The 25038-nt window shown below is 40.8% G+C and overlaps 1 protein-coding gene across 1 annotated transcript; it reads left to right on the top strand.

Moving 5' to 3' along the window:
* LOC139737722 (solute carrier family 23 member 1-like) lies at positions 1–25016 on the top strand. The gene is made up of 12 exons (XM_071648401.1): positions 1–207; positions 8405–8562; positions 11572–11651; positions 12331–12407; positions 13130–13311; positions 14321–14441; positions 19372–19528; positions 20390–20643; positions 21442–21571; positions 22880–23023; positions 23840–23935; positions 24736–25016. The coding sequence occupies exons 1-12, from the start codon at positions 1–3 to the stop codon at positions 25014–25016; spliced, it is 1887 nt and encodes a 628-aa protein (XP_071504502.1).
* The last annotated feature ends 22 nt before the right edge of the window (positions 25017–25038 follow it).

Raw genomic sequence — 25038 nt, 5'->3', positions numbered from 1 at the left:
ATGTCGGTATCATTGGAAAGAGATACGGAAGAGATAATGCTCGAGGAACTAGAAGACCAATGCTGCCCGTCATCAGACAACACTCTCGACGTCGAAGAAGATGACGGAAGAGATAGTGCCAATGTGATCATCGACCATAGACGCCTAGTGATATACGGGATCAACGATCGACCTCCGTGGTACAGCACGATTGTGTTGGCATTTCAGGTAACTAACAAAACTCTTCGTTAAACTCCATTTTTCAAATAAACGTTTATAGTCGTAGTATGATTAAACAGACCATGTACAGGGCAATTCTGAAGGGAAAAAGTAGAATTTAAAAAGCGCATCAGTGAAAATGTGACAATGTCGAATAATAACTAAGAAAGTTATGGAATGTACATTTTCTCTCATTTTTACCAAACATTTTCAAGAGTTGATATGAATATGAACTCAGTGAGTTGATGAAGTCATCATCTCACAATCTTGATGGAGCCTGTACAAAAAAAAATAACAAAGAAATAGATTTCTTTTCGACTGTAAGATACTATACGCCATTAAATGACAGAATAACCAGAGAGTCGTAGTACTCAGTGGTGAGGATTTTATTACCGAGCTCAAGTCACCTCTAAAGGGCTCACACCTGTAAATATAACTTGTATCATGAAATATCCCTGACCGCATCACCAAATCGTATCAAAGATACAAAAAAAAAAAATGAGAAACAAAAATTAATCAAAAATCCGAAAAGGCAGTTTTGCAGAAAACTTAATAGGTGCTGATATTGAGTGTGAATACCTCTGCAAACTGCATTTTGGTTGGAAGATGAGAGCTTTTCTCATGGAATTGAAGTTACTATTCATTGGGTGCATTTACAGAAAATATGTGATTTCTTTTTAGTTGAAAAAAGCTTGTAGTCTGGCTTTGCGAACCCTTGTACAGAGTTTAAGCTGAAGAACCTGCCTTGGAAATTTGATGGATGAAAGGGTATACCTCACTTTTTTCAGGTTACAGAAGATGTTAATTTCCAAAGCTATTTTACCGAACTTTTTGAATTTTGAATTTTAACACACGTCTCTATGAAATATTTACCCGTTTGAGCCTTATAACCACCGCCAATACTAGCTAGATGACGTTAACAGCAACAACAAATAAAAACATAATCAAGGTACTGGCGTGGCTGGCTTTTTCTTCTTTCCTCTTTACACAAGTATCATCTAATACATGTTCATGTACTTGCAAATGCTTGTGCCAGAAATACACTATTTACACTCAGCTTGAACACTCAACATATCACTTATAATATTCCTAATTCAAAATATATACCATGTTCTTAACATAGTTACGTGTATATCAAATAAAACTCTGAAATGAAGTACACGTATTGATTCTTACTTTTGCAGTCAACACCCGGATGAACTTGCAAATGCTTCTGCCAGAAATCCATTATGTACACTCGACTTGCTCACTCAACATATCACTTATATCCCTAATTCAAAAAATACGATGTTCTTAACAGAGTTACGGGTATATCAAATTAACACAACTCTGAAATGAAGTACATAATTGTACTAAATCTTACTTTTGCAGTCAACACCTGGGATATAAAATCCAATTGACTAATACAAATACATTGAACTAAAACTGTAATTATCATTTTATAAACTTGCGAAAACAATAAACTCTGTGGATCAGAGTAATATTAAGAGAGAGAGAGAGAGAGAGAGAGAGATTTGATCCAAGTGTATGTAGGTATTTGAACTTGCAAATACACTGTACATGTCATACATGTAAGCCTTTTTATTTCATACATGTACTACATAATAAATTGTGTATCTAATACCATTTGAAACAGATGGCAAAAGATCTTACAAATATCTTCGTTACAAAATAACTCACTAAAAACCCTCAATAAAATTATAATCACACACTACAGTGTCATTACTTTCTTTCTTCTGTCTCATTACAACAAATAAAACCATAATCAACATAAAATGGCGCTGGTTGAATAACTTCAAATAATGATCGGTCAGTTATATCATCGTTTTGAGAGGAGCATGATTTCGTTTGAACAACAACACATAGGACATTTCAAAAGTTTATGTACAAACTGCATGGTAACTTGTGGGATGACGACATTATCAGCTCGCTTTCCAATATTTTAAACGATTTTGATTAAATCTTCACTGCTGTGCATAAAAAAATGTCATTTATTCTTTTCAGACAATCTTTTAACTGGTCGAGAAAATAATGTACCCTTTTAGTTTCATCATGCTTTTATATGTATATTCCTTGTAACATTTTGTTTGTGGAAAATTCAGAGACGAGTGAATGAAATGGAATGAAACTACTACACAATCATGGGCGTAAATCCGGGGGGGGGGGGGGGGTGGGGGGGATATATCCCCCCCCCCTGAAATGGAGGAGGGGGGGGGGATGGCCTGTACAATCATCCCCCCCCCCCTGAATTTTGAAGAAAAAAAATGGAGGAAGCAGAAATGTGATTGTATCAATTTTGGCATATTGCATGACGTTTGTACGCCGGCCTTCAGACAGGTAACAGAGCTGAACAGTATTCTATCTTGTAGGAAATCGAATGCATAATTTTCTCAAGCGCTCGCTCGCTTCGCTCGCTCGCGGACATGGACATACACTGTAAGGTATGGCTCAGACGTTGACAACGTCAAATAGTGTAGGCCTACATGTAAACATGCTAAGACGAGAGTAACTTGGGACCATCTGCAAAATATGTACGAAAACAAACAAACAAACTATAACAAAATTATATTGCCATAATTGAACCCCCTCCATTTCCTGAATCATTCATGAGGAACGACAGTGACTGATGATTCAGTCAAGATACATCTATGGGTATACCCAGGGAAGATCAGGGGCGTCGAAAATATCTCGGGGGGGGGGGGGCAAAGGGCATTTGCCCCGCCCCTACGAAAGTGTTTAGGCAGGCAAATCATTTATCCCCCAAGCAATTTCCGAGATGAGGACAAATTTCGAACTTTCTTAATGGAATTATTGTCCAAATACCGCCAGAACTATGCACCAAATCATTGAATTGCAATCATAAACATGCAAAAGCTCCGCTATACTAGATCCCTTTCGATAAGTACACTGTTGAGATTGACGTATATTTCCCTAATTTGTCAAAGAGTGTGCAGCATATCTTTCACTTAACAAAAGCTCCCTCATATGCAGAGGCGTCGATGGGGGGGGGGGGGGGGTATGGTTCCGCCATAAAAGTGGGACAAACCAAATCGCAAAAATAAAGCTAAAAACGGCAGTTTTTGGGTGTAAAATGTCAACATTTTAAAGCTCGCTCGCTCGCATTTAAGCGCTAAGCCATTCCCCTGATGTTGCTGCCAGTGATTGACAGCAGTTGCGCCAGGTGCGCCCCCCCCCCTAATCTCCAAAGCAAAAAATATAGCTACAAATGGCAGTTTGGGGGACTGTAAGATGTCTAAATTTTTCAAGCTCGCTCGCTTCGCACACTCGCATTTAATCATTATGCCATTCTCATGATGTTGCTGCCATAAATTGCCAGCAGTTTTCGCCCTGTGTGCCTCCCCTTAATTTCCAAAGCGAAAAAATACAGCTACAAACGACATTTTCTGGGATTGCAAAATGTCAAAATTTTAAGGCTCGCTTGCTCCGCTCGCTCGCATTTAATCGCTATGGCATTCTCCTGATGTTGCTGCCAGTGATTGACAGCAGTTGTGCCCGGTGCGTCCCCTTTAATTTCCAAAGCGAAAAATATAGCTACAAATGGCAGTTTTGGGGACTGTAAGATGTCAAAATTTTCAAGCTCGCTCGCTTCGCACACTCGCATTTAATCATTATGCCATTCTCATGATGTTGCTGCCAGTAATTGCCAGCAGTTTTCGCCCGGTGCTCCCCCTTAATCTCCACAGCGAAAAACATAGCTACAAACGGCAGTTTTGGGACTGTAAGATGTCAAAATTTTGAAGCTCGCTTCACTCACTCGCATTTAATCATTATGCCATTCTCCTGATGTTGCTGCCAGTTATTGCCAGCAGTTTTCGCCCGGTGCTCCCCCCCCCCCTTAATTTCCAAAGCGAAAAATATAGCTACAAACGGCAGTTTTGGGACTGTAATAAGTCAAAACTTTGAAGCTCGCTCGCTTCGGTCGCTCGCATTTAATCATTATGCCATTCTCCTGATGTTGCTGCCAGTTATTGCCAGCAGTTTTCGCCCGGTGCTCCCCCCTTAATTTCCAAAGCGAAAAATATAGCTACAAACGGCAGTTTTGGGACTGTAATAAGTCAAAATTTTGAAGCTCGCTCGCTTCGCTCGCTCGCATTTAATCATTATGCCATTCTCGTGATGTTGCTGCCAGTAATTGCCAGCAGTTTTCGCCCGGTGCTCCCCCTTAATTTCCAAAGCGAAAAAATACAGCCACAAACGACAGTTTGGGGGACTGTAAAATGTCAAAATTTTCAAGCTCACTCGCTTCGCTCGCTCGCATTTAATCGTTATGCCATTCTCCTGATGTTGCTGCCAGTACGAACTGCCAGCAGTTGCGCCCTGTGCGCCCCCCTTAATTTCCAAAGCGAAAAAATACAGCCCAAAACGGCAGTTTTTTTTTACTGTAAAATGCCAAAATTTTCAAGCTCGCTCGCTTCGCTCACTCGCATTTAATTGTTAGGCCATTCTCTTGATGTTGCTGTCAGTAATTGCCAGCAGTTTCACCCGGTGCCCCCCCCCCCCTTAATTTCCAAAGCTAAAAATAAAGCTACAAACGGCAGTTTGGGGACTGTAATAAGTCAAAATTTTGAAGCTCGCTCGCTCCGCTCACTCGCATTTAATCATTATGCCATTCTCCTGATGTTGCTGCCAGTAATTGCCAGCAGTTTTCGCCCGGTGTGCCTCCCCTTAATTTCCAAAGCGAAAAAATGCAGCTACAAACGACATTTTCTGGGATTGCAAAATGTCAAAATTTTAAGGCTCGCTTGCTCCGCTCGCTCGCATTTAATCGCTATGGCATTCTCTTGATGTTGCTGCCAGTGATTGACAGCAGTTGTGCCCGGTGCGTCCCCTTTAATTTCCAAAGCGAAAAATATAGCTACAAATGGCAGTTTTGGGGACTGTAAGATGTCAAAATTTTCAAGCTCGCTCGCTTCGCACACTCGCATTTAATCATTATGCCATTCTCATGATGTTGCTGCCAGTACGAACTGCCAGCAGTTGCGCCCTGTGCGCCCCCCTTAATTTCCAAAGCAAAAAAATACAGCCCAAAACGGCAGTGTTTTTACTGTAAAATGTCAAAATTTTCAAGCTCGCTCGCTTCACTCGCTCGCATTTAATTGTTAGGCCATTCTCTTGATGTTGCTGTCAGTAATTGCCGGAAGTTTCACCCGGTGCCCCCCCCCCCCCCCCTTAAAGGAGACCTCCGGACGATTTTCAGATTTTTACATTTGATCAACTATAAATTAGTAATACTGAGGACAGAGTTTCAGAATTTGTGATAATTGGGATGAAGAATAAGAATATTTTCAAAATTTAGAGCAAATTGCAATGAACAAGGATGATGACATGGCAGAGCCACCATAAGAATGCATGAGTTTGGGCTCAAGGAAGCAGAACAAAAGAAGAAGGCATGCATAGATTATACACAGGTGAACTCGCAAGCAAGCGGTATTGTAATGGAATTACACTGCTACATTTCTGAAATATGTGAACCTCCTATGTCATCATCCTTGTTCAGTGTAATTTGTTGAAGATTTTTCAAAGTATTGTTTCTCTGCTCAAGAACCACAATAAATTCCATAAATCTATACACGGAGTTGTCGATTTATGTACTACATGATGTGAAATTATGAAAATCGTGTGGAATATCCCTTTAATTTCCAAAGCGGACAAAATACAGTCACAAACTGCAGTTTTGGGACTGTAAAATGTCAAAATTTTCAAGCTCGCTTGTAACAGTTTGTCAGAAATATACCACTCTCCTCCCACTTTATATTTCATGCAAAAGAGTGAGACATCCGATCCCTGTAAAGTGTGTGTGTGTGTGTGTGTGTGGGGGGGGGGGGTTACCAAGCTTCTCTCACCACCCCCCCCCCGTCCCCCTCAAGGCTGCGCCGGCCCGGTTCGGTTATGGGCTTGTAATCGTGGTGATGGTGACTATCGCCGATCATTCCCCCCCCCCCCCCCCATTCCTCAGTATGGATTTACGCCGTTGTACACAATGTCGTGTACCAGTAACGTGCTTGCAGGTTTAATGTCTGTACGAACAATAGGCTTTCTTTGCAAAGGAATACAGACTGTACGTGCACTACCAAGTTAATCTTTTGAGATAGGGGCGTGTATTGTTTTGTTTGTGTTTGTTTTATCGATAGAAACACGGGTTCTATGGAAACGAGACCATCCGTACCTCATGAACTCACAACATAGCAATACATTGCAAAGTAGGGCACATCTTTACACATCTATACAACAAAAACAATATGAAAAGCTTATCACGGCCATATACTTTGCGAGCAATATCATATAGGCTACAGACGAATGCAGACATCTAGAAATATGAAAAACAAAAATGTAGTTCTTCAAAGCGTAAAGGGATTATGCAATGCAAAATGCATGTCGACTTCTGTTGATTCATAATACCATGGTCACCATTCATGTGTCCAAAAGAATATCTAAATACGTGTCATATGTTTTATAATGATCATAATAGTACTACTTGTCCTGAGATTATACTCACACACACACACACACACACACACACACACACACACACAATTCAAACCAAGATTCTGCCTGTGACATCTGTCAATCAACATGATCAATGGTAAAGTACTGATACTCTTAACTAAAGACATTGAAGACAGCGCATTTTCATATAGGTCTACTTTACCATTGATTGACAGATGATGTCACCCGCAGGTCTTGATTTGCAAACTTTTTGGGTTTTGTTCGTTTGTTTCTGGGGGCGGCGTATCCAAGTAATCTGAAGAAAAATAGTATGGATATTGTGTTAGAATAAATGGCACATCATTAGGATATTCTTTGTGGCACACTTAAGTGATAATAAGGCCATTAATTTTGCAGCGCATATCCCTTTAACATGTCGCCACAGAATATCAATATCAGTCACAGTCCAATGTGCAAATGAGACGAATTAAGAGGGTCATGACCTCACAAGACAGGCTCGATCCCTTTTACTTGCACACTTCATCCAACTTTAGATAGCTTTGATTACGGGAATCAAAGAAGAACAAATCTCACTTAACAACAGTTCTAGAATTTCAACAATCTCGCAAAGACGACTTTGCGTATTCAGGGGGTGATAGATGCAAAATCATTGATAAAACGAATGATTTCATAAGATATCAAAATACAAGAAGGTGATGTTGGGTGATCACAATAAAACCTTGCTATATTGGGAATATTGCTTCTTCTTTCACTTTACTCCATTTATTCTGCTTTAATCGAACTGACTTGAACATGGAGGTGAGTTTGTCGTAAAGATGGAAGAAAAGTGTTGTAGTAAGAGTTTGCCTTGAATTTCCACTCACTCACTTTATGGTGCCATAAGGAAGAGAAGCCAGACTTTAAAGGACAAGCTCACCTTCATAAACATAAGGATTGAGAGAATGTAGCAATATTAGTAGAACACATCATTGAAAGTTTGAGGAAAATCAGACAATCCGTTCAAAAGTTATGAATTTTTGAAGTTTTTGTGCAGTACCCGCTGGATGAGAAGACTACTGCAGCGTATGAATAACTTAGATGTCACATGCGTACAACAATATAAGGAAAATATAAAGAGAATGTCACAAAATTCCATCTTTTGAAAAAAGTACACATTCCCCTCACTCGTTACCGATAAATGTTATGGGTAATATTATTCCCCCTGCCTTTAGAAAGAGGCAAGTCAATTGCTCTTTTATTATGCGAAAAAAGTGAAAGTATGTTGAATTTTCTTTTATATTTTCTTTATACTGTTGTACGCATATCACTCACAAGCTGTAGTAGTCTCCTCATCCAGCGGTACCAACACAAAAATTTAAAAAATTCATAACTTTTGCATCGACTGTGCAATTTTCCTCAAACTTTCACTGATGTGTTCTACTAATATTGTTGCATTTTCTCAATCCTTATGTTTATGAAGGTGAACTTGTCCTTTAAGCACCATAAAAGGATGAGGCGTTTTGCAGATACTACCAAACCCATGGCTCCTTTTTCGGTCTTTTTTTTTCAGTGGTTAGTATTTTATTGTGTCTCATATCAGATGATACTGTTTGTCAAGTAATATCTTTTTTAATGAATGATTTAAAGTCATCTTTCCTCTCTCTCTCTCTCTCTCTCTCTCTGTCACATTACCTTTCAATCTTTCCTTCATTCCCCTCTTTTTCCCTTTCTATTTTTCTTACTAAATTGCTCCTTTCAGCATTTCCTGTCAGATTTCAGCTCTTTCTTCACAGTGCCTCTCATCCTTGTCCCTTACCTCTGTATCCATGGCAACCTGGACATCATCTCTAAGCTGGTCTCCACTCAGTTCGTCGTTGCTGGTCTCCAGACCTTCTTGCAGACGACGTTTGGATCCAGGTGCTTGTCAAAGAACAAAATCGTCAGAAGAGACATGAAATCAAAGGACAAAGTTCAAAAGCAATATGACTATCATGAAATTAAAAAAAAATGAGGTAAAATCGTTCAGATAAGATGGGTGGCGCGTCGGAACTGACAACAATGTGGAACCGTTGATGCACATCCCATATCTGAGACATGAACGTCTCCATGATACAAATGTAGTTGTAAATTTACGTAATGTAATTCGTCTCGTAATTGGCAAACTGACACGTGGTAAAGACGCGCGATTTCTTCAGTATAACGTTTTCCTTGGGTGTGCATGCATATATAGATATGTTTTTGAGGGTGTTATTTAGTAAAAACTTTTCCATTCGCTTCGGGAATATACGGTCCGACCGGCTATGCACATGTTTGATTTGATTTGATTTGATTTGATTTGATTTGATTTATTTCTGCTCAATTCCGTTACATCAGATAGGATCATGTACATGTCATTTATGACAAACAGTATATCGACACATAGTTTTTAGTACAATTATACAAGACAAATACAAACATACAAGCTTATGGAACTTAAACAGAAGGGTCTCCAAAATAAGCCGAGGCTTGACGGTATGGAGACTATATGCTACCTACTCTGAATAGAATAGGGAATAGAGAAAGAGAGAAATAGGGAAGGGTAGGGGGAATAGGGAAAGTTACAGAGTGTATGGGTACCACTCCAACTACTTTACAATAATAGTAATGATGATAAATACAATATGATAATGATATTAAAGTTAACACGTTCAGTTGCCTTTGCCGGAGTAATAACCGAATATGCACTATGAAAATAATAATGTGTGAATACAAAATATCTTATACGTATTGTTATCTGACATTGAATAAAATATATCGTGATTGTTTTATGTACGCAGTAATGGTAAGGCACATCGTACACATGCATGTCCATAATATGTACATGATGTATCCTATACATACATATACATACTCATATTCATAATATGGATAGATAAATAAATCGATATATGTATGGACACATCCATGCATTATGTATCACGTACATATTCATATACATCTAATTATAATACAATAAAGGAATCAGAATGTTATCCTGGGGAATACTGCTTAAGGAGGTGAAGTTTTACAGCCTTCTTAAATGAATACATAGTGGTCATGTTTTTGATTTCAATGGGAAGGGAATTCCAAGTGTCAGGGCCGGAGTGTCTGATAGAATGATGCGCGAGTGCGGTTTTGGGGTTAAATAAATGTAAATTTGTGGATTGTCTGGTAGGATAAGAGTAAATCTCTGAATTTGACCGAAATATTATGTTAAATATTGGAGGCAAGAGGTTTGACTTGAGACAAAACATAAATACAGCTTTTTGGAGAAAATTTATATCATTTATCTTAAAGGGATTGTATAGTTTTGGTTGAGACCTATTTTCAGGTTTCTAACATTTTTTGGTGAGATAATGAGAAACCTCTTATGATATATGAAAGAGCACGTAATTCCATGAGGAATTCAACATTTATTTGATGAAAATTGGTTTTGAAAGGGCTAAGATATCAAAAACAGAGCAATTCTAATAAGCGTGGGACCCACACTTTATTACGATCGCTTTGTTTTACTTTGTTTTTGGATGTTTCAGTCATTCCAAACCAGATTTTCATCAAATAAACTTTGAATTCCTTTTAGAATGGTATGCTCTGTACTATTTCATAAGTGTTTTCTTGGTATCTCGCAAAAAGTTAAAAGCCCGATTCTCATATCCACCAATACTGTACTATCCCTTTAAGGGATTTAAGCTGGAAAAACAATGGGTCGGTGTGATCTCGAGAGCGTGCTCGACTGCACACTCGTATTGCTTTTTTTCTGTAGGAGAAGTATACGGTCTGTGTTACATTTGTGGGTTGCCCAGATAATGTTGCAATACGATATATATGGTAAGATTAAGGCATTATACAGGGTAAACAATACACGAGTTGGTAAAAAATACTGAAGCGTAAGGGCTTTTTACACTTGTGTTTCTTAACCCCGGACTTTCTCTGACCCAGGACTATCGTTAGTCCCGTACCAATTTTTTCAGCTTTTTACACTGGCCAATTAGTCCCGTACTATCTCTTGTCCGGGGCTAAGGAGAAAACTGACCTTTTTACACTCGTATTTCTTAGCCCCGGACTTTCCAAACCACATGAATATTCATAATTACGCTGTGTACTGTACACGTACACGCACGCACCGGCAGCACTTGATTGCCTCGTTTCTGATTGGTCAGTGAGGGTCGGACTTCGTCTCCGTCGCTTAGCCCAGGATTATTTTTTCGTTCTGTTTACACTCACTTGCTTGGCACCGCAATTGCGGTGCTAACCCCTGCTATTTTGCAGGGCCAGATAGTACCGTACTATCGGTGGGGCTAGCCCACTTTGGCAAAAACGAGTGTAAACAGAAAGTGGGCTAAGGATAGTCCCGTACCAACGGTGGGGCTAAGGCCCCCCCTTAGCCCCACCGATAGTCCGGGGCTAAGCAAAAATTTACAAGTGTAAAAAGCCCTTTAGTTAACAGGCCAACGTTTCGGGATATAGGCAAAATGATGTGTTTTACATGATCATCCCATTTTAGGTTTTCATTTATATACACACCAAGAAATTTATTAAATATTTTCCTTTCAAGAGATATACCATCAATATACAATTCATATTCTGGTAGATTAGCTTTTTTACATTTGAAATGAATGAAATTAGTTTTGCTTAAATTAAGTGCCAGTATATTACTTTTAAACCATGTAGATAATTTCGGTACATGTACCAGGTATATTTTGTTATGAATCATAATATATCATAATTGTTCTTCCAAGACAAGAAGTATTGTCTGCATTGGAAATATAGCCCTCTCGATGTATTTTGAAGCTATAATATTAACTCTGTATGACCCCTCTAGTAGCTGCAGCACATACGTCTTGTACTGCATACCTCGCTACTAGAGTGACCGACATAACACCTTTTCCTCCTGTCTTTTTCCCGCAGACTTCCTATCGTTCAAGGTCCTTCGTTTGCCTTTCTTCTTCCCGCCTTCTCTCTGATGAACCTACGCGGGGAATGCCCGGTGGTTCATGTAGGTGAGAACGAATATGTGCCAAAGTTTTGCGTTTTAGAATTGAAATTCAACGATTTGGGTCCTGTTTCATAAAACTTGTTATCAGTGACAGCTGCCACTTTTCTATGACAAGTTTCCTCTCATCCAATCAGATGCAAGGATTTCAGTATAGCTTGTAACAACTATCACAACTTGCCACTGATAATAAGTTTTATGAAACGGGGCCCTGGTGTACACTTTTGGTGGAATATTAGGACAATTTGCAATCAAAATGTGAGAAACAAGGATATTCAGAAGGGCGGATCCAGGAATTCAACAAAGGGGGGGGGGGCAAAAAATATTTCTGGTGCCACTTCCGGGTTTCATCGGCTAACAAGCACAAAAAATAATAAAATAAAAATAGAAGAAAAACACGCTTCAGCGCATTACAAAAAGGCTCCACAAAGATGGTTTCTTTAAAAAAAAAATCCCACACATATAATCATACTATATGGATAATGTACATACTGAATCTTGATATCTGTCACCTATGACCAAATTCATTTTTATCAGAAGACCCATTATAGTCATTGCTGTCGTTGCCTTCCATGCACCCATCACCAGCTATACGAGTATATCAGGCATGTCTTATGAAGCTTTAAAAAAATGCGAAATGAATCAACACACTCACGTTATGTTCTTACCATTTCATTCTCCAGCTATTGCTACCAATTCCTCCGAATTTTCAGAAGAAGCGAGAATGGAGTTCCGAGCCCGCATGCAGGAGGCAAGTTTGGCAAATAGTTATTATATTGTCTCTATACGGAGATAAGCTCACACACGCACACGCACATGCACATATACGCACACACACACACACACACACATGTAATATTGTGCAAGAAAAAAATATTTTTAAAAAGCCTAATTATAGTTACGTATGTAGATGTAGGGCAACCAATTTCTAAGAGAGATTTTTTTTTTCTTTTGAGGATCGGGCCATCAAAATTTGTAAGTGTGTACTCATTGTATTTCTATGTTTTTCTTATCCAGAAGAAGGGAAAATAACTTGCTGCTCAGTACTTGCTAACTACACGCATTCAATTCAATTCATTTATTTCATTCTCATTTTTTCAACAAAACATAACTCAAAGTAAATCAGGAATTCCATCATAAGCATATATACATTACAAAGTACGAAGGATAAACGATAGTCAACAAACTAATAAAGATAAATTATGTATACATACCGGAAAATACAAAGTTACGTTTTCATTTCAGCTACCTGCCACGACCAGGGTTGCAAAACTCAGCCACACTCAGCCTGTTTCACTACCAAGTTAAGTCAAACATTCTTTTTTTTTTACTCACGGTCAGATTTCGGATTTTATCTGTCCAATGATATAGGTGTACCTTTGTAATAATCATGATGATTTTGATAACCACAGTATCTTCATAATATCATAATTGCTGAAGCTGTTTTGCATTATTGCGTGTTTTCAATGGCAGCTGAGTGGGGCTGTCCTTGTCGCCTCCATTTTCGAGATCGTCGTCGGCCTCGCCGGCATCACCAGCCTGTTTCTGCGCTTCATCGGACCACTGACGATCACTCCTACGATAGCTTTGATCGGAATGTCGCTGTTCGACATGGTGTCTTCTAACGCGAGCCAGCACTGGGGCATAGCTGGGCTGTGAGTTAGCTTAATGGCATACCATGCAGCTAGTCATATATCACTCACACAGACACACACAAATACTCACACACACAGATTTATATATACATAATATACATTAATATTGGTGTGAGAGGATACATAGAGAGTGATCCGTACGAAGAGTTTGTGATGATCCTGACAAAAAGTTAAGGGTCTAAAAACATATCTTCATTAGCTTTTCAAATTGTGAGTGGGCATAGACCATTTTGTCACATAATTACGTTTGTGCCTTTCCGGCATTAGAAGATCATTATACACAACATGTGGGATGGAAATGCATTTCCTTTGTTTGTATATACGACGGTTCAATTTAGGATCTTTTCGTTGATGTTCTTCTCCAGAGGGACCCACATACTACAAGCTCTGTCTTTTTAGTGGGTCCCTCCATTTTTCGCATTTAAAACAACGGTATACATGTATTTCGCTTTGATCACTTATGTTTCTTTCTTGCAATACAATGTATGATTACTTTAGGTCCTCAATTGTTATACTCTTTTTATTTCACTATGTTCTACTTACCTTATTTTCTGTTACAAAATGAAGTGAAACATATGTTTTTTGTTGAAAAATGAAATAAACTTTGAACTTGAACTTGAACTTGAACGAATACATCCAACATCCAACTGCTAGAACTTACAGCGGGCTATAGGTACCCACGCAAACCTATAAAAGTAGCTTCAGTATATCATTGTAATGCAGAAACGAATATGACATTTTAAAATATTGAGCAGAATGATCTCAAAATCGCTAAAGGCTCTCCCTGTCAGTTTATGGTATATGGGAGAAATCGATCAAAAAAATGTACCGGTAAGGGAAGAAAAAGAATAAGGCTACATGGTTTTACCTTGAGCAGGCTTCAAGATATATACAATATTCAGTGCCATCTCTACATAGATGAATGTCTTCGTCTTTCCTTCTTCGAAGCGAAACGATTTTCTGCATTACTTTCCTGTAAACTCTTTTACAAATTGTGTCTCCCTTCCAGTACGCTGGCTCTCATCGCTATCTTCTCGCAGTATTTAGACCGCGTTAACGTTCCCTGTCTCGGGCTCGGGGAAACGACGAGATTCAAAGTGGCCTGGTTCCCGCTCTTCAAATTATTTCCGGTATACGCAGTCATCGTAGTTTGACACAGAAGCCATGTTATGATTGTAATTGTTTGTTGCAATATTCATTTATTTATTTATTTTTTGTAATGTAACCTCATTCTCTACATCCCCTCTCCGCTTCTTTATACAGAAACGAGCATCTTATCAACTAATGGTACACCCACACTAATCCACAGGACCTTGCCATTCCAGGGGCCGTTGCGGGAGGGGGTCAAGGTTCACGGTATCCCCCCCCCCCCCACCACCACCTATCAACGGGAAAACCATCCCCGGTGGGACCCTCGGAAGTCATTGGTTTTGTTGTGATTTTCTTCAGTCTTTCTTTTTAAGAGCTACGGCTCGTGCATTATCATAACTGTTCATTGTGAGGTACCACGTTTTGCATCTTGCACAAGATGAACATTGTGGATGAAGGGTCTTGTCCAGATATGTGACTAATGGGGAGGACTTTACCGCCGGATGTCCTCTATTCCTAAGGAAGAGTCGGGAGTCTTAAAGGCATCCTTTACCAACTTTTCTTAGTGTCCCCACACTAGAATCCGCAGCCAATGGAGTGATGAACAATCACACGAAGGCGTCCCTCACCTTCGTGTAGAATTCGTTAGGTTTTTATGATTGCACATTGTACATCCAGTTTCGCACTGATGGGAGAAGCGGTGAGTTAACTCAGTCTGTAACGCGTCTACCTCCAGATCCAAAGGACCGTTTTTGATTCCCCAGTCTAACTGAGCAATGTTGTGTGTAATCATACCTTCCTCTCTAGCAGTTGTCTAGTGAGAAGCAAAACACACCACATAAAACAGAGGTTCAATGTGAGAGAGAGAGTCAAAACTCATGCACGTTAAAGATCCTGCTAATTCACTCATCCATCGCACAGATCAGGGTGCATAACCCGTTGAAGTATAGTCCCACCTCACATCCAACTGGATCCCACCGAATACCACCTATTTAATAGTGCATCTGAATATGGGCTGTCCAGCCTTATTCTCAGGTGGAAAATGAAACAAACCAAAATTAAATTGTTTGAGGCCACCTTGTGTGAGTTTCTCTATAGACAAATGATCGTGCATTGGTTTTCAACTCCCCAAAAGACGTACAGTTCTTGAATGGTCGCTTTGCCGCTACCTGCACACGATTCGATCAGACAGGTGATCGATCAAGACGGAAACCATGTTTTGGCCCTCAGAGTCACATACTGCCAATGCACCATATCTTCTTCCTATCAGAAGAACAAGGACAGAGAGTAGAGAGATTAAGAATGTGGGAAAGTTCTGCTAACTGGGTAGCAGAACAGCGCATCCGTGGATGCTGAAGTGCTGCAGTCATGGAGAGATGAGTTCCCCCTTTGGCTAACTGACAAAGAGACTCTACGCTGGCAAGTCCATAGCTTCCGACACTCCACCAAGATTGCCGTGTACAAAGCTGTGGTCCTGAGTGCTCTCCCCCACTCCTGCGAGACGTGGACCACATACCGCCGCGCGCCGGCACATCCAGGTGCTAGCGATGTCTGCGAAGGATCTGTAGTATCAAGTGGCAGGATAGAGTGTCCAACCTCAAGGTTCTGGAAAACTATGGCATCCCCACCATCCAATTCCTGATCAAGTACCAACTGAGATGAACAGCTAGGACATGTTGTCAGCATGAAAGACGACAGGATTCCAAAGAAGCTACTGCATGGGCAGTTGCAACGTGGGCACCACGGTCAGGGAAGTCCCGTGAAGAGGTACAAAGACCCTGTGATAGCAGACCCTACGAGCTGCAGTGTCAGTGTGTGAAGTCTTGGGAAGCAAGATACTGCCTATGACAGAGTTCTTTAGATGGCACCAGTGTACACAAGAGAGCAATCGGCATCCAGTCAACGAAGGATACATAGGTCCCGTCTTATAAAACTTATCAGTAGGGCCTAACAACTGCCACATTTCTATGACAATTGCTCTCAGCCAATCAGATGCAAGGATTTTACTGTAGCTTATGACTACTATCGTAACTTGCTATTGATAAGTTTCATGAAACGGGGCCCTGGAGACAGATATCCACTTCTTTGGCGTCCTTTCGTTGTAGCACCTGAGGCCGTTGAACTAGACTTCATTCTTAAGTCCCGTCTTAACAGACCTTCTCCCCGGGTGCGCCCGGGCGCGCCCGGGCGCACCCGGCGAAGATATACATTCCACAGATTCCATGAAACACAGAGTACCCCGTTTTAACAGGCATTGCTCGAAAACCTTCCCCGGGGAATACACGTTCTCAATAGCCTCGTCTTAACAGACCTTCTCCGGGCGCGCCCGGGTGTTCGCCGGCGAAGATTGCATTCCACAAATTCCGTAAACACGGGTTAACCACCAAAGTGTCCCGTTTTAACAGGCATTGCTCGAAAACCTTCTCCGGGGAGGATACGCTCTCATCGACCAATCACATACGCTGAAAAGGAAGCATTTCACATGCACATCATCGTCATTGCACTAGCATGTGGTTGAGTACTAATGTACAAGCGTGTACTGCTGACAGAGGCATGTTGGAACTATAGACCGATTCTGTGACGCGCTATGTGTATTTTTGGCATGGGCAGCGCCATTAACGAGGTGTCTTGGCCAATTCTCATGGTCGGACATCCGGGTATTTTGCGTGTCACGGGGTCATGGATAGCGGTGGAGTGAAAACAAACAGTCGCGTGAGCCTGGAGGGGTAACGCTGTACGTGTTTTCTGCCGGGGCGCCCCGCGAGCACAAGCTGTACTACTGTAGCTGTGCGGGCAGCAGGATTAGGCCCTAGACTAGGCCTACCCTAAATTAGGCCCTACCTTAAGCCTACTACAGTACTAACGTTATATAGGCCTATAGACCTACCTGAAGTTTCTATTAGGTACTAAGTAAACGTAGATATCGGGGTAGGGCCTACTCAATGAGGTTCTACAGCACATCTGGCCATTTTCGGGTCGTTGATCCAGAGTCCTGCCGCGATTTCATACGGGCACAGGTCCAGTCCGGCTGCCTTCAACTTGGCAAAATACCGGGATCCGACCGATCGATCGACAGGATCCAGATTTTTAGAATATTGCTGGCAAGACATGATGTATGTATCTCATGAATAAATGACAAAATGAATACTAGTAATGAAAAACAGTCCCCATGTCTGCGTAGAGTTGCACATAAAACGCGTCGCACATGCAGGCACAGCATGCAGTATGCGCATTATGCATAGCATATATGCAGGCTTAGCGCGTGCAAGCTGTTTGTTTTCACTCCAGTCAACCGGAAGTGACGTGTAGCCGACCGCAAGAATAGGCGTCTCGTACTGAGTGCGCGAATGCTTGCTTAGTGCGCGAACCTTTGTTACAAGTGCGTGATAAACATGTTGCCCGGGGGCGTGTTTTTTTTTTAGACGGCGCAGATTGGGGACCCCAAAAATCTATTGGGGACCCTATCCCTAAACCTAACCCTAATCCTAATTCTAACCCTAACCATCAAACCCTAACCCTAACCCTAACCCTAACCCTAACCAAAAACCCTAACCCAACGTTTTTCCATGGGTTTAACACGCGCCATGCCCCAATCTGTGCCGTCTTAAAAAAAAAGCGCTGCCCGGGGGTGGGGGAGAGGAGGTGTGGTCGGCTAAGACACCTCCAAATGAGCTCATGGCTGCGCCCAGTGCCACAAATTGTCTGCTGCCCTCAACGAACCCGAATCGGTCTATATCTACCGAGGCGTTTCAATATATATTAGACAAACTGTGTTTCCTTAAAATGTGTTTACTGTGAAAGCGCCTTTCTTTTGTCTTTTCATAATGATCTTTCAAAAAGAAGGAAAGAAAGAAGAAGTCATGAAATCAACCACAGGATTTTATCAGAGCACGTCTATTACTATATTATGCAACCCACAGAACTCGAGGAGTGTTACGACTGTTTACATAATACATAAGATGTGTTATAAAAAGCATTTCACACTCTACAAAATGAATCTTTGAATGTTTTCATTTTCGAACTACCTCCAACAAAATTGTACTCTCTCCAGCTATTGCTCATATCAATGCCAGTGTTACATGTTCGTGATATGTAGGTTTTTTTTTACTATATATTAAACATCAAAAGCGGGATTTTTTTTTTATAACACCTATAATTACTGGTACGTGAGTACACATAAGCCCAATACGTCTGGTCGTGCTACTAGTAATACATAGGGAGAGTTTTTTTGATTTGCACTGGTCACGTGACGCCTCGGGGGAAGATTCACCCCGCGAGCGTCTTAACAGACACCATCGCGGGGTAGCCCCCGGTGGTTCGCCCGAGGCTACCCCGCGTCTACCCTGGTCGATCGAAGGGTGAGGTTTCGCCCGAGGCTACCCCGAGGCTATCCACTGTGTTGCGTCTTAACAGACACAGGGGAAGATTCTTCACCCGAGGCTACCCCGAGGCTACCCTGCGTTTTTAAAGACTTCGCCCGAGGTTACCCCGCGGCTACCCCGAGCCTGTCCACTGTGTTGCGTCTTAACAGGCACAATCTTCTCAGGGGAAGATTCTTCACCCGAGGCTACCCCGAGGCTACCCTGCGTTTTGTGGCCTGTTAAGACGGGGTATTACAGAACCCACCTCGGCAGATGCCTTGCCGGCCAATACTCATATCTGTCGCATCGATAGCAGATTCCAACATAATTATGATTTCAGTAAGAGCACAAGTCGGTCGTTGTATTTTTTTTTCTTTCCATACAATCTACAGTGCTTTCAATGGACACTCAAAACTCTTCCTGGTCATTTTCCTGTTAAGCCAACTCTTTGCTTTTAATGGAAAGCCGCAACTCATTCCGCTAGTTTTCTTTTTTTTTTCCAATTGCAAATTCAATGAACGAGATTGATAAATGATTGTAAACTCTGACTCTAAGTAGTTTTCCATAGCTAATTTTTTCGTCCAAAACACTTTGGTTTTTTTTTCTTCAGGTGGTGCTCGCGCTCCTTATATCGTGGCTGTTTTGCTACATTCTAACCGTAACGAATGTGTTTCCTGACGACGAGTCGTCCAGTGGATACGGGGCCAGAACCGATCTGAACGACAAGCAACTAGCTTCCACTCCCTGGTATTACATTCCATACCCAGGTAAGACTGCTACAATACGAAAGAGAATAGACTAAATTAAGATAATTTACTAAAGTGAGTTCACTTCGTGGTTATTTCGACCTCGAAACGAGGCTTTTTGAAATCTTTTTATCCAATTCTTTCCCAGTAATTCATCAAAAATTTGTAATTAGCTAATGATATGTGAAAAAATTCAAATGAATGAGAGAAATGAATAAACGTTACTATCGTCACGTGTGGTTGCAACAGCCCTGAATGTCCAAGGGCCTTTGCACACTATTTACGACTTTCGGTCATACGACTAACCAAATTTAGATCCGAAATAATTCACAACAGCGTCTGAATAAATACACTTGTTTATTTCAGATCTAAACTCAATCAGTCGTGCGAACGAAATTCATAATTATACTCTCTAAAAAAAATCGAGTTAAAATATTCACTCTTAAAGGAGTGAATTCAAAAAAGAGTAAATTTAGAGTGAAATTGGAGTGAATTTTGAGTGAAAATGTTCATATTCACTCATTTTGGAGTGACCTCAAGGATCACTCGAAGTTTTTGGAGTGATCCCTGAGGTCACTCTAAAATGAGTGAAAATGAACATTTTCACTCAAAATTTACTCCAATTTCACTCTAAATTCACTCTTTTTTGTATTCACTCTTTTTGGAGTGAATATTTTCACTCGAATTTTTTTAGAGAGTAGTGTGCGGTTGCCTTAAGTCTAAATTTTACTGTTGACAGATTCTTTTTGTTGTTTATTTCTTTTTCCAGTCATGTCATTACTTTCTTCGAATATGATGATTTGCATTTTGTGGAGCGTTTCTAAAACATCCGTCGTCCCATTTTCCTGGAATTGACCAGAAACGTTCCTGCTCTTTACGTAGGGCAATGGGGACCACCAAGGATAACTGCGCCAGGAGTTCTGGGTATGATTGTTGGCTGCACCGCTTCCATCGTGGAGTCCATCGGCGACTACTACGCATGCGCCAGAATAGCGGGCGCCCCTCCACTTCCTCCACACGCGGTCAACCGTGGGATAGGGATGGAAGGTGTCGGAGGTGTAATCTCGGCCTTGTGGGGAACCGGGATGGGTGCTACTTCGTATAGTGAGAATATAGGAGTCATAGGTATTACAAAGGTAAATATATTTAAACTGAAAATAGATTACCAAGTGCATTAAAGGTAAAACATAGTAAGCTTACTTGCAAGGGCTTAAAGGGGCATAGTCCCGGTAGTGTAGATGGCGCTGTTGATGATACTGCCGATCACCGTTAGCATTGATACGAAGATTACCGAAGTAGAGCTGTCATCAAGAGTAAAGTGCGTAGGTGTTGCTAAGTAACGTTGCCTTTGTTGTCTTCTTTACGCATTGCACAGTGTGTAGTAATGCCAGGGCGCGTGCATTATGTGCTTGTTATTATGACATCACAAAAGAAGTTTGCTAAAGCTGTCATCACCCTCAGCCGAATCATGAGCCGAACTGTGATCGGACCACTGACTACAGTGAATCGGACTTCTTCGGACTCGGGAAAGTGGGCCAAAGCGTAAGCGCCAAAGAGAAGTCGATAGCGTAGGTCTCTATAGGAAACTTGCGCCGTGCGCCCGCGTACGCATTTGACTAAAACACGGGGACCATGCACCTTTAAAATGCATCTTTCACCAACTCGACTTTACTGGCAATAGGCCTACATGGGAAAGCTCTCCCCCAAAAACTTGCCTCGCTGATGCGATTTACCGAGATAATGAGCTATTTCTTGTGGTATTTTGAAATTTAAAAAAAAAAGTGAAATAACAAAAATCGGCATACCGACTTCTATTCCTGAAGCGCCCTCCCCGCTCAGTATTGGGTATGTAGAACGCTGCTTTTACGTGATGATCGATGATCAACCGTTTGTCAACTTCCAATAATCTTTCTGCCTTGATTTTAAAACTCCAGGTCGGAAGTCGATTCGTTGTACAAGTCATGAGTGTCATTCTGCTCATTCTCGGGCTGTGGCAGAAAGCGGGCGCTGTGATCGTTTCCATGCCAGCACCGGTCATAGGTGGTGTATTGGCGGCAACGTTGGGTACGTGTAGCCCTCATGTTAGTCCGACTTTCCAGACTTATTGCCAACTTTACTCGTCCCTGTACCACAAAAGGCAGGACCATCTATGTAAGAAATCAGTGGAACCATCTTGGTGAACCTGCTACTTCTTTCGTCGTTAGAGAGAGAGTTAATAGGTGCCTACTCCTGGAAGCAAATTAAAACAGGCAGATGGTCTAGAAGACATACTAGTCTTAAATACATAAGTGTAATCGTTTAGGTAGGTCCTATAATGTGTATGTGTGTGTGTGTGTGTATGTACGCGTGTATCTAAGCCAATCATGCATTTTTGAAAGGGAAATTGTCGATTATATATAGTACAAAATTAAATACGTCCTAGTAGCCTACCTTGCAATATCCCCAATAGACAATGATAGAGACGAATGCACTGTATAACTTTGCTTGGCTCACAATTATGATGGGTGATCTATTTGGTCTACTCCCACTTTGTCTCATAGCCATTAGTCTCAACCCACATGGTCTAATCCTGTTTTGTCTAAAACCAGTTCGTCTAATGACTATTTAGTCCAACTGCTACTTTGCCTCATTACCAGTTGGTCTACTCCCAGATGGGCTATGCCCACCTTGTCTAATACCCACATTGTAGTTTATTAGACAAAATGCGAAAAAGTCCAAGAAGACAAGACTGCAATTAGACCATAAATCTAACTGATCATTAGATAAATAAATGATAAATAGCCAAACTGGGCAAAAGACCAAATGAAAAGTAGACCAAACGGACATTAGACGAAATTCACAGTAGACCAAGCAAGTGAGTTTAGTCGTAGTGGTGTTAGACGAACTGGGAAGTAGTCCATCTGATAGTAGACCACGTGGCTCTAAACTATTATGATGTACGAAAGTACGTAGACGTCGGGGTTGATGTTCTGTCTCTCTTTTCGAAAAATTCCGCAAGTGGTACAGAGAAGCTCGATATTCCTCAACAGACCAAATCAAAATGACCGTCCACACCATCTATCATAATTATATCAATATGTTACAGATTTACCGCTCCATCTTCATGTCGCTATGCTGTATACCGTTCACTATTAAATCTCAAGTTGGCAACACCTTGGGCCTATTTTAATAGGTTTTTTTTTTTTACCATAGTATTAACATTCTACTAAAATACACTTAAAAAGAGTCAAAATATTATTGAATATCACACCATTATCTTCAACATTATATCTATAACAGGTTAAGTCTTGCCAAAATGACGGAAAAATGGGAGATGATTTATGTGTCTGTACAAATGCTGGGATTCCAATGTTTCATTACCCGGTTCTCTAGGTATGGTGGTTGCCGTCGGCTTCTCCAACCTTCAATTCGTCGACCTCAACTCGCCCCGAAACCTCTTCATCATCGGCACCTCGTTCTACATCGGGATGGCCGTTCCAGCTTACGTCAATACGCACACCGATTCTATAAACACGGGTACCTTCCGGGGAGGCAACAAGCCATGAGCCCCAACAGCCTTCTCTTATTTCCACATCAATTTTCTTCTATTGTTTCTTCCCTTTTTGTTTTCTTTTCCTTTTTTTTTGGGGGGGGGGGAGGTGATATTCTGTTGATTTAGTCATGTTTTAAAGTACATTTTTAAGTATCCCTCATTGTACGCATTATTTGTGTTCTACTGTCTGTCTGTGTACGTGTGTGAGGGTGTATGCAGCGTGTATGTGTATTTTAGATGTACACAGAGGCTGCACGTTTGTTTTTCGTTTTTCATCTATTTCCAATATGATTACAAATTCGAGTATCTGTGTCAGAGAATTTTTATTTAGGGGCATTGATTCCAGGAAGGAGAGCTTTTTACTGTCGCACAAACAATTAATGTTTTGAGAAGTGAGTCAAAGATTGAATGCAAACAACGACTATAATATTATTGGACTAAGGTATATATCTGATTCACAGAAAGTCACAGCAGAAAAGAATCTCTAGATTTTCAGGATGCGAAAATATGCATGGATGTCATCAAACCCTACAAAAAGACAGAAAAAGAGCTTGAATTCTCACTTTCAAAATCGGGTATAGACCTATGACAACCATGCACTGTTTGATGCGACGTGCCAGCAAAGACGAAAATTTTTGCTCTAAGATCTGGAAATTAACAGGTTACGACGTGTGACGACAGAGGGGCATTTTGTTTTAATTATTGTTGTTGTAGTACTGAAAGTAGGATTGACCACCAGCAATGAACTTATGGATGATGTTCTTTATTTATTTATTTTATTATTATCTCTCTCTTTTCAGGCTCTGAGACTTTTGATCAGATATTAATAATCATTCTGGGCAATAGCATGTTTCTTGGGGGAGCTGTTGGATGCATTTTGGACAATACGGCTCCAGGTAATGATGTCAATACAGATCATGATTTCAATGAACAGATGTTACGATACTAATCATAAAAGCGATGTTCTCAGAAACTCAAGGCCCTTGCTTTAATTCTATCTGCAATGTAACATTTTGCAAGATGATGTTCCGAGTCAGGGGAGGAAGACAGGCACACAAAATAATAAGTTTATTTGCGATATCACTCAAACGTGGTTAAAAAAACCACTGATCAATGCTATAGGAACTTTCCTCAACTCGTCTCAAAATAAAACTAAAGATAACAGCTTACATGACATGTAAGGTAACAACCGACAAGTAGGTTGTCAAAGCATCAATCAGATTTGTGATAAGTTTTGCTGTTCCGTTGTATCAAAACTCTCTGGCAATTTTCGTAAATCTGTCACTCAGACCAAAATACAATGTATGTGGAAAATAATATTTGTCGAAGTAGATTAACGTATTAAAATGGAAAACAACTTGATTGTTTCATCACTTCAGATTCTAGTAGCGAACTTTACAGTGTGTGTGTACTTTTTGAATGTGTCACTCCACAATAATTATTTTTCTCTGGTTGTGAACAAATGAAATTCTCCTTTATTAGAAACTTACCCATCAGATGAACCTCTTCCAAGACATGATAATTATTGTTTTCCGCAAAATGTCTGATTTCTAACAATCGATTGAAGGCTTAACTTCATGAACCTAATCAAGTAGGCCTTACTGAAATCTGAAATAGATAATTGACACCAATTATCTATAATATTGTTTATTACTAAACGTTATATTCTATGTGGATGAATTTTTTGGATATCAAGGGACCCCGGAGGAGCGAGGAATGATACAGTTCCGTGCGATGCGACTTCCAACCGACAGTGAATTCAACGTTGAGGGCGACAGCGATGAGACTGAAGATCACGTCATCCACCGTGCAAACAGGTGCTACGACCTTCCCTTTGGAATGGCCGCCGTCCGACGGTGGAAATGGACCAGACGTGTGCCTTTCTGCCCAACTTTCACTGGATTTCCGAATCTGTCCAAGGGACTTAATCGTTGTAGGACCAAACACTCGGAAGGACACCGTCATAAACGTTATTAAGAATTAACAATTCAGAACTTTA

The sequence above is a fragment of the Diadema antillarum genome, unplaced genomic scaffold (assembly GCF_040938485.1).
Source record: "Diadema antillarum isolate AM-2024a unplaced genomic scaffold, OU_Dant_1.0 scf00000029, whole genome shotgun sequence".
NCBI classification, from domain to species: domain Eukaryota; kingdom Metazoa; phylum Echinodermata; class Echinoidea; order Diadematoida; family Diadematidae; genus Diadema; species Diadema antillarum.
Note: the sequence above shows the minus strand (reverse complement) of the source record. Positions and strands in the feature narration are given on the sequence as shown.

What these genes read in the sequence shown, in the direction of transcription:
- LOC139737722 (XM_071648401.1), top strand. Translation starts at nt 1, where the DNA reads ATGTCGGTATCATTGGAAAGAGATACGGAAGAGATAATGCTCGAGGAA. An exon ending in CGATTGTGTTGGCATTTCAG is followed by an intron (nt 208 to 8,404) that starts GTAACTAACAAA and finishes TGCTCCTTTCAG; the next exon opens with CATTTCCTGTCAGATTTCAG. An exon ending in GAGTCATAGGTATTACAAAG is followed by an intron (nt 20,644 to 21,441) that starts GTAAATATATTT and finishes TTAAAACTCCAG; the next exon opens with GTCGGAAGTCGATTCGTTGT.